Raw genomic sequence first — 10,601 nt, forward strand, 5'->3', positions numbered from 1 at the left:
CCCTTTTGTCATCTGTATATTGTAGGGCTACTGATTTTTTTGACCTTCTCTTGTATCCTGCTAGTTTGGTGAATGTTTATATCAGCTGTAGCAGTCCTGGTAGAGCTTTTTGTGTCCTTTTTTAAACTGTCATATCATGTGCAAATAGTGATAGTTTGACTTCTTTCCAGTTTGCATCCCATTGATCTCCTATTGTTTTTTTTTTTTTTTTTTTTTTTTTTTTTACTCCTTTTGCAAGAACTTCAAGCTATGGACAGAGAACAGACTTATCGTGTTCCTGATTTTAGAGGAATCACCTTAAGCTTCTCTGCATTCTGTTTGATGTTGGTTGTTGGTTTATTGATTATCCCTGTCTCTCCAAGACCTTTATCATGAAATGGGGTTGAATTTTGTCAAAGGCTTTTTCTGCTTCCAGTGAGATGATGATGTGATTTTTCTTTTTCATTTTGTTTATATGGTTGATCACATTGATAGATTTTCAAATGATAATGTAGAGAGCTGAGAAGTGTCATGCCTTAAAGATGGCACTGGTTTCCCCCTTCCACCTTCCTGATGGTGAGCGCTCTCGTTCATAAACAAGTCCTTATTTGGCTAAGACTGCTCAGCTTGCTTGCTTCTGTATAAGAACAGCCTATCTGCAGGGTCCATGTTGCTCACTAGGGTTGGTCAGCGCAAAGGGATTTAAGCCTGTGTAGGAGTTTCCCCGGAGTTAGAAGGATCCTGATTAAACTGCTAGAAGAAGATCTCCCCTGAGTTGCGTCTTCCTTGCTGGTTGAGGTTGGGCACAACATGATAAACTATCCCTGCAATGCAGGGATGAAGCCTCCTTTGTCATTGTGGATGATTTCCATGATGTGTGCCTGGATTTGATTTGCTAGTATTTTATTGAGGCTTTTTTCAGTCATGTTCATGAGGGATATTAGTCTGTAGTTCTCTTTCTTATTTGTATCTTTTTGTGTCTTGGGTACCTAGGTACTTGTGGCCTCATAGAGTTTGGTAATGAGCCTTCTGTTCCTATTGGGTGAAGCATTGAGGAATATTGGTATTCACTCTTCTTTGGATTTCTGGTAGAAGTCTCCACTGCATCCATCTTTCCCAGGGATTTTTTTTTTTGGTTGGGAGGATTTTGACAACTGCCTCAATTGTGTTAATCTGTATTGGTCTATTATCCACAGGTTTCTCCCCTCCCACAGCAGTTGGCAAGACATGGGGAGGCCCTGCTGGGACCCTGGGGCCTGCACCACAGTGCACTATAGGGACAGCCCAAGAGAAGGGACAATGTGCCTTCTAACCAATCCACCAAAACCCACACAACTTTGGAGAGAGAGAATTTGAGAGCACGTGTGGGAGGGCCAGAGAGAGCTTGAGGCTTGCACTGAGCATGCCCTGTTCTAGGAGCCAAAAATGGAGAGCAGGTCATGAGCAGTGTGCTCATGTTTGTTTGTGGGGGTGCATGGGGGAAGGGGTCACAGCGAGGCAGGCGGGGATGGTATGCATGGGCTAATGTGTTTATAGGGCTTTCTAAATGGACTGTCAAAGTGCACTATTAATGGCGAAAGACTATATTATCGGGCAGGGGGATAAGAGTTGAGGGGTGTGTTGCACATGACATGAGCCAGTAGGTAGCTTCAGGAGGGCGTGGAGGGGGCTTTTAGAGACAAATCAGGAGGAAGGAGAAGCAGATGGAAAGGAAGCTGGAGGGGTGGGGGAGGGATTGAAAGCATGCTTTTCACATGCTAGCTAGGGCTAGCTAGCCACATCAGAGTCTCAAGGATGACAGTGTCTCTGCCTCTTGAGGTAAAGGTCTCAAGGCGGCGAGACATGGGGAGGCCCCCTGGTACCCCGGGCCCTGCACCACAGTGCAGTATAGGGACAGCCCAAGTGAAGTGACAATGTGCCTTCTAACCTATCCACCAAAACCCATGCAACCTAGGAGAGAGAGAATTTGAGAGCACCTGGGGAAGGGGCAGAGAGAGCTTGAGGTTTGCACTGAGCATGCTCTAGGATACCAGGCAGGCCTGAATCATTGCACCATCCACCACAACCAGAGCAGTAAGTGCCTAAATGAGGTAGAGCTGTGCATGAAGTGAAGGTGAGAGCGGCCAGGCCCAAGGGAGGGGACTGCAGTGGGCCTCTTTGCTGGGCTGTGGTGGTGGCCTGGCGCGGTGAACTCGCATAAGCCATGGTTCAGCAGGCAGTGGCAGTGGCAGTAGAGCTTTGATGAGTCATCAGTGCTGTGCTGAAAAGATGGCAGGGCTGTGAGTGGGCTGGGGCTGTGAGTGGGCTGCACTTGTTCTGGTGATCATGAGTTTGCAACCTAGGAATGAGTGGTGCAGCCACTGCTTGCTGGGCCTGTTTTCTGCCCACTCACACCTTCTGCCCACAGCACCTTGGGCCTGTCCATTTCCTCCCAGGTCTCCCTTTTGGGCAGGGGCCTCCTTCCTGCTGCATGAGGCACAGAATGGACCCCATATCTAGCATTGCAGGATAACAGCAGCTACACCCACCACTGCCTAAGCTCCTGGCACTAGACTCCTGCATGGTAGTCCTCTGTGCAGGCACTGCAATGGAGTAAGGGCCCATGGCTGGAGATATGGTGCTCACCTGGAACCCATCGGGTCCATACTGATGCTCTGCAGCTCCATCCAGAGGTGCCTCTGTGGACAGATATGCTGCTGGAGCCCAGGCCACCAGGAGAGCTGCAGGGCTAAACCAAGTGCCATTCCATGCCAGATCATACAATCTGTGGCCACCTTGGTTGAATTCGAAAGCTGGTTGCTCACTAGTTTCCTCTCTCTTTGGTCTGCAGGACTAAGGGACAGAGGAGGGGCACCAAGGACCCATGTGTGGGAGGATGCTTTAGCTTCACACACTTGCATTGATTTTGGTTGCTGCTATGGCCAGTAGTTCTGCTCAGATTTCTCCTAATATTAGTAAACTCGCCATTGTTCCCTGGCTGCTTAGAAACTTGCATCCCGAATTTCTTTTCAACTGAGAGCCATTGGTGTTCAAGTGTTTGCAATGAACCCTGTGAATGCTACTGCTCTCTACATTTCTGCCAGTCGCTTAGTGCTCAACCATGACCCTGGAAACCCCAAGGCATTTCAAGAGATTATCATGATCCTGCCTTTCTTGTGGCAGTCCCTCTCTTGCTGTGTTTGTGGACATTTGCTACAAGATCCTATTGCGCCCACCAAATCTACCTGCCAACAGTATGTCTGCAAAACTTGTAAATGGAGAAAACGCTGACGAAACCTTCATGTAGCTGGTGCATAGACTATGAGCACTTTGAGGAAAACAAGCAGTTAAGCATCCTAGTGAAGTGCTGCAAGAAACTATGTGAATATATAACCCAGACAAGACTGGCAGAGGACATAAGAGAAGCAGTTGATTGTTCTTCTGATATTTTAGCTTTACTCAGTGAAGGATCACTGTTTTGTGAGAACACAGAGAAACCTTCAGACTCATCCTTCACTCTGTGTTTGACACATTCCCCTTTACCTTCAACTTCAGAACCCATAGCAGATCCTCATGCTAATTTATCTCCAAAGTCTGAAAGTGCCCTCAGCATTGCCAATGAAAGTTCTGTTGTCAATGGTTTGCCTACTTACAAAGGACTTTCAATAGATAGATTTTGTATAAATATCCCCTCACCTAAACATCCAAATATTAATGACATGTGTAATACTGTTGATATAAAAACTGAGGATCTGTCTGTCAGCCTGTCACCTATCTGTGACACGGTAACCACTAACTTGTGCTCCACAGATATTGATATCTGGAGTTTCAGTGAAGAGCCAAAACCTGGTGACTCTCTTTTGCTGAGTGATGAGGAAGTAATCCACAGTTTGGAAACTGTTTCAAATAAAGAGGTCGGATGTCCTAATTTGCATACAAATTTGGAAGCCACTGTATCCAATGAAACTTTCTTGTAGCTTTCTTCCAAGTCTCTTAGCCATAATTTTTTTATGTCTGCCAGCCCTATACCTCATGTGTTATCATGTACAGCAGCAACTCCAAAGGTAGCAAAATTGAATCGAAAAAGAACCAGATCTGAAAGTGACAGTGAAAAAGTTCAGCCACTTCCAATACTAGGGGCGCCTACTCCTGTGACGGTGAAGCATGAAAGGAAAATCTTCCTTCAACCTATAGCTACTGTTTCCAATGTAGGCACAACACCCAAGACCACCAAAACTGTACTTTTATCTACTAAAAGCATGAAAAATTGTCATGAACATAGATCCAAGAGATCCCACTCTAAATCCAACCCAGGTATTCTTAAAAAAGACAAGGCAGGACAGGCAAAGATTCTTAGTCATCATGTTATGCCAGGAAGTACTACCAAGACTGTGTGCAAAAAGCCCCAGGGAAAGGAAGGGTGTAAATGTGGGCATGCTATGCAAAATCAAAGTAATCTTACATGCATCAGCCAGCGCTGCCATTGTTACTCTAACCAGAAAGCCTGCTTACATTGCAGATGCTGAAGGCTGCCAGAACTCCTACACAGCCAATGGGGAGAAGAAGCTGGAGGTATTTACTGTGCCAGTGAAGGCCTTGGAGCAGAGCAGACTCACATTGGGGGTTAATGTGACCAGCAATGCTGTGCGCAACACAAGTACCAGTTCCAGTGTTATCAATGTCACAGTGTTGCCAGTAATGACATTTTTAGTCTCCAGTACAAATGATAACAAATGTTTGAATAAAGCTATAGATATGAGATTTGAATGTTAACTCAATGGGTCTTGAAGCCTACCCCTGGTAGTAAATAGCTACAGTTTTATGGCAGCTATGATTGTGCTAGTTTAACTTGCCGGAATTTCTGCATATAGATCACTTGTATCACATGTTTTCATTGCTAAGTTATATGTGTTAGTGTCGTTGAAACAGTGTGCAGATAATGGAGGAGTAACCCTACAATTATATGTTCTTAGTTCTTACAGAACCTGATAGTTTGAGAACAAATGCTGATGCAAGATGCAACTGATTTATACAAAATGAACTTTGGCAAGGAAAATAACGTCATTGTTTTTTATCATGCTTTGTGCATAATCAAAGTTGATGATTAAATGTAAGGAAGTGGCATCTGGTAAGTTCATCAGGATTGTGCTAGTTTTTATTTTTTTTTAATAGTCATTAGTTTATCAGGCTCAGCCTTCTGATTTCTGATGCCACAGAGAACTTTCTCCTGTTGAAAAGCTGATGTGTCCAGCTCGACTTTTGCATTTACATAATACTGATTCTGATCATGAAAATTGGCTACTGGTGTGTATGTAGCAGGTCTCAAATCAGCAGCATCAACAGTATTACGAAAGAAAATTTCCCACTCATTAGGATGTTTTAAGAAATCTGTCTTTTAAAAGAAATCTGTCTTTAAAAAGTGAACAAATAAATTCTGTCATACCACTAATGTTAAGCAGTTAATGCTTTAAATATTTGAGTTCAGCCCCCTTTCTAATTTCTGACTCACTTCTATGAAAAAAATTTTAAGTCCTTTCAACTGAGAATGTTCTATTTGTGAAATAAAGTGAAGAGTTGTTTTATTCTGAACATAATTGAATTAATATACTTCATGACATATTTTATAAAATTTAAAAATTGGGTTATACTTAGAAAAATTTTGGAATAATGACCCAAATGTTCCAAGATTTATGAATTATATTTATAGCTATTGATGATTTATTTGATTTTTGTATTCATGTTTATTTGCCACAGACATTGCCTTGAATATGCTCACTTTTTCCTTGTCTCTTTTTTTGTCCTTTTTTGTTTTTGCTTTTGATGGGTGCTGTTCTTAAGGAAGGCTTTTTTTAAAATTTATTTTATATAACAAAGTCCATTTAAATGAAAACAAACATTTATAGACAATGTATGGGAATTTTGGCGTTGTTCTTTCCAAACTACTTCCTGCTGGTAAGGGGCTCTGTCATGGGGGATTCGAAGAAGATTCAGAAATCCTGGCTGTAGTCAGTAAGGCTGCATTGTACAGCTGTTTTGAATGAAGGATCACCTCATACTCTTTTCAGGTGGTCTGGCTTGATCAAACCACATTAGTCTGGAAGGAATCCACATCTTTTCATTTTCTGTGGAAACAAAAATAGAAATCATTTTCCCCAGTAACTCGTCCTTGAACTTAAATTTTGGAGTCAAAGCATTGTTTTTTAAATTTAATATATTATTTTACATGTGGATCCCAGTTCCATCTCTCTCACTCCCTCCTTCCCTCCTTCCTTCCCTTTTACCATTTCTGCCCTCTCACATGCTCTCTAACCACCCTCCCCTCCCATCCCCCCACCCCAATTCCATATGTAGGGGAATGCCATCCAGTTGGGGTCACTTAGATCTGACAGGTAATGTGAAGTAAGGACTAGGGCTTCTCTCCTGTCTCTAGATGAAGGCAGTTATCCCTCCATGGGGGATATGTTCGCAAAGTCCTTTTGTGCACCAGGGATACATCCTGGCTCCACTGTCTGAGGTCTCTTAGACTGCTCAGTCCTTCTGGCTGAGACCCATATTCAGGGAGCCTGAGTCAGTTCCATGCTGGCTTCCAAGCTATCAGTCTAGTGGCCGTGAGCTCCTCCTTGTTCAGGTAAGCTAACTGGATGTGTTTCTGCCACATGATCTTGTCCTCTCCATCTGCATCTGGGTTCTAGTTCGACTCAGTGTTTATGTATGGGTGTTTGATCCTGTTTCCAACAGGCATTAGTTGAGGGCAACATGGAGAAGTTAGTTGTTGATCTCCCTCTCCAGGAAGGGCATTCACGAAAGCCTTTCCATGGAAGCTGAAATTGTTAGTTGGGGAGCAGACTTGTAGTTCTCTCGACCATTCTTGTGTGTTCAATTTTATCTTCAAACCAATATTGGCTCCCTCTTTTATGTTCTCTCTCTGTGTCTCTGTCCCTCTCTCTCTCTTTCCTATCTTCTATTCCTAACCAGGCTCAATCTTCCTGGTCGCACATGTTTTCCTTTCCTCCCCCTCATTTTCTCCTACTTCTCTCCCCATTTAGTGCCCCACCACTTCCCCTGAGCTCCGGGGGACTTGTCCCTTCCCAGTTCAGTGAGGGACTTTATATGAATCTCTTAGAATACCTTGTATCCTAGTTCCTCTGGTAGTGTGAATTATAGGCTGGTGATCCTTTGCTCTGGGTCTAAAATCCATATATGAGTGAGTACATATTGTGTTCCTCTTTTTGTGACTGGGTTACCTCATTCAGGAAGGTTTCTTCAAGTGCCATCCACTTGCCTGCGAATTTCAAGATACCATTATTTTTTTTCTGCAGAGTAGTATTCCATTGTGGAGATGTGCCACATATTCATTAACCATTCTTCACTGAGGGGCAACTAGGTTGCTTCCAGGTTCTTGCTATTACAGAATAGTGCTGCTAGGAACATAGCTGAACAGATGTCTTTGATACATGGATGTAAATCCTTTGGGTATATGCCTAAGAGGGGGGATTGCCGGGTCTTGTGGTAAACTAATTCCCATTTTCCTGAGGAACCTCCATATTGATCTCCAAAATGGCTGTATGTGTTTTTACTCAAACCAGAAGTGGAGGAGGGGTTCCCCTTTCTCCACATCCTCTCCAACATCATTGGTGTTTCTAATTTTAGCCATTCTGGCAGGGGTAGATGGTATCTTAAAGTTGTTTTGTTTCGCATTTCCCTGATAGCTAAGGATGTGGAGCATTTTCTTAAGTGTCTTTCAGCCTTTTTAACTTCCTCTATTGAGAATTCTTTCTTCAGTTCTGTACCCCATTTTTAAATAGGGTTATTTGGTGTTTTGTTGACTAGTTTCTTGGAGTTCTTTGTATATTTTGGAGTTCAGCCCTTTGTCAGATATAGGATTCATGAAAATCTTTTCCCAGTCTGTGGGCTGCCATTTGGTCTTGTCCACTGTGTCCTTTGCTTACAGAAGCTTTGAAATTTGAAGGAAGTCCCATTTATTAATTGTTCTCTCTCAGTGTCTGTGCCTCTCATGTTATGTTCAGGAAGCAGTTTCTATGCCAACTTGTTGAAGGGTACCTCCTACTTTCTCTTCCAATAGGTTCAGTGTGGCTATATTGATGTTGAGGTCTTTGGTCCATTTGGACTTGAGTTTTGTGCATGGCCACAGACATAGGCCTATCTGCAGTCTTCTATACACCCTCACCCAATTGTGCCAGCACCATTTGTTGAAGATGCTGTCCTCGCCCCCATTGTATAATTTTAGCTGTTTTGTCAAAAAAATCAGGTGTTCATAAGTGTGTGGGTTAATATCAGGATATTCAATTCGATTCCATTGGTCTACCTGTCTGTTTTTATGCCAATACCACCCTGTTTTCAGAGCTATAGCTCTGTAGTAGAGCTTGGAAGTCAGGAATGGTGATGCCTCCTGAAGTTCTTTTTTATTGTATAAAGTTGTTTTGCCTATCCTGGGTCTTTTGTTTTTCCATATAAAGTTGATTATTATCCTTTCAAGGTCAGTGAAGAACTGTGGTGGGATTTTAATGGGGATTGCATTGAATCTGTAGATTGCTTTTGGCAGGATTGCCATTTTTACTATGTTCCTCCTACCTATCCAAGAGCATGGGGAGATCTTTCAATTTTCTGGTATCTTCTTTAATTTCTTCCTTTATAGCCACAAAGTTCTTATATAACGTCTTTTACTTGTTTGGTAAGCATTGCAACAAGATACTTTATGTTTCTTGTGGCTATTGTAAGGGTGATGTTTCTCCTGATTTCTTTCTCTGTCTCTTTATTGTCTGAAAAAAGTAGGGCTACTGAATGTTTTGAGTTTATCTTGTATCCTGCTAGGTTGCTGAAGGTGTTTATCAGCTGCAGGAGTTCCCTGGTAGAGTTTTTATTGGGTTGCTTATGTAAACTATCATATCATCTGCAAATAGAGATAGTTTGACTTCTTCCTTTCCAATTTGGATCCCCTTGATCTCCTTTTGTTGTCTTATAGCATTAGCTAGAACTCCTAGTATGATATTGAAGAGATATGGAGAGAGAGGCAGCCTTGTCTTGTTCCTGATTTTAGAGGAATTGTCTTAAGTTTCTCTCCATTCAGTTTGATGTTGGCAATTGGTTTGCTGTATATTGCTCTTATTATTTTTAGGTATGTTCCCTGTTATCCCTGACCTCTCCAAGACCTTTATCATGAAAGGGTGTTGAATTTTGTCGAGGCTTTTTCCGCATCTAGGGAGATAATCATATGTTTTTTCTTTTCTCTTTGTTTATATGTGGATCACGTTGATAGATTTTCATATGTTAAACCATCCCCTGCATTCCAGGTATGAAGCCTACTTGGTCATGTTGAATGATTTCTCTGATGTATTCTTGAATTTAGTTTGCCAGTATTTTATTGTGTATTTTAGCATCGATGTTCATCAGGGATATTGGTCTGTACTTTTCTTTCTTAGTTGTGTCTTTGTGAGGGCTTGGGTACCAAAGTTATTGTGGCTTCCATAAATAGAGTTTGGCAATGAACCTTCTGTTTCTATCTTGTGGAATAGTTTGAGGCGTATTGGTATTATGTCTTCCTTGAATGTCTGGTAGAATTCTGCACTGAATCCATCTGGCCCTGAACTTTTTTTGGTTGGAAGGCTTTCGATGACTGCTTCTATTTCATTTCGGGTTATAGGTCTATTTAAGTTGTTTGTCTGTTCTTGATTTAATTTTGGTAAGTGATAGTTATCCAGAAAACTTGTCCATTTCCTTTGAATTTTCAATTTTTGTGGAATACAGATTTTCAAAGTATGACCTGAAAATTGTCTGGATTTCCTCTGTGTTTGTTGTTATGTTCCTCTTTTCTTTTCTGATTTTGTTAATTTGCATGTTCTGTCTCTGCGTTTTTTTGTTAATTTGGATAAAGATTCGTCTATCTTGTTGATTTTCTCAAGAAAAAAAAAACCCAACTCTTTGTTGCATTGATTTTTTTGTATTGTTTTCCTGGTTTCTATTTTGTTGTTTTCAGCCCTCAAGTTAATCATTTCCTGGCGTCTACTCCTATAGGGTGAATTCGCTTCTCTCTGTTCTAAGGCTTTCAGTTGTGCTGTTAATTCTCTTATGTGATTATCCTCTGTTTTCTTCATATGGGCAATTATTGCAATGAACTTCCCTTGTAGCACTGCTTTCAAGGTTTCCCATAAGTTCACGTATGTTGTATCCTCATTCTCGTTGAATACTAGAAAGTCCTTAATTTCTTTCTTTATTTCTGCTTTGAACCAGGAGTGGTGCAATTGCACATTGTTCAGTTTCCATGAGTTTGCAGGTTTTCTGTTATATGTGTTGTTGTTGAATTCCAATTTTAAAGCATGGTAGTCCGATAAGATATAGGGGACTATTCCTATTCTCTTGTATCTGTTGAGGTTTGTTACGCCACCTAGTATGTGCTCGATTTTAGAGAAGGTTCCATGTGTAGCAGAGAAGAACTTATATTCTTTTGTCTTTGGATGGAATGTTCTATAGATGTTTGTTAACCCCAGTTGAGACATAACTTCTGTTAGTTCTTTTGTTTCTTTGTTGAGTTTCTGATTTGTCTTCCTGTTTAGTGTTGAGAGTGGTATATTGAATTCTCCACTGTAAGTGTGTGAGGTTTTATATAAGATTTGAGTTTTAGTAGT

General features: G+C 41.6%; 1 protein-coding gene across 1 annotated transcript; it reads left to right on the forward strand.

The window, feature by feature from the left end:
- Positions 1-3,233: 3,233 nt before the first annotated feature.
- LOC127214743 (E3 ubiquitin-protein ligase MSL2-like) lies at positions 3,234-4,731 on the forward strand. The gene is given in 2 exon segments (XM_051175031.1): positions 3,234-4,481; positions 4,483-4,731. Coding segments are annotated over 2 exon segments (1,497 nt in total).
- Positions 4,732-10,601: the final 5,870 nt, after the last annotated feature.

This window comes from Phodopus roborovskii, unplaced genomic scaffold (assembly GCF_943737965.1).
Source record: "Phodopus roborovskii unplaced genomic scaffold, PHOROB, whole genome shotgun sequence".
In the NCBI taxonomy this organism is placed as follows: Eukaryota; Metazoa; Chordata; class Mammalia; order Rodentia; family Cricetidae; genus Phodopus; species Phodopus roborovskii.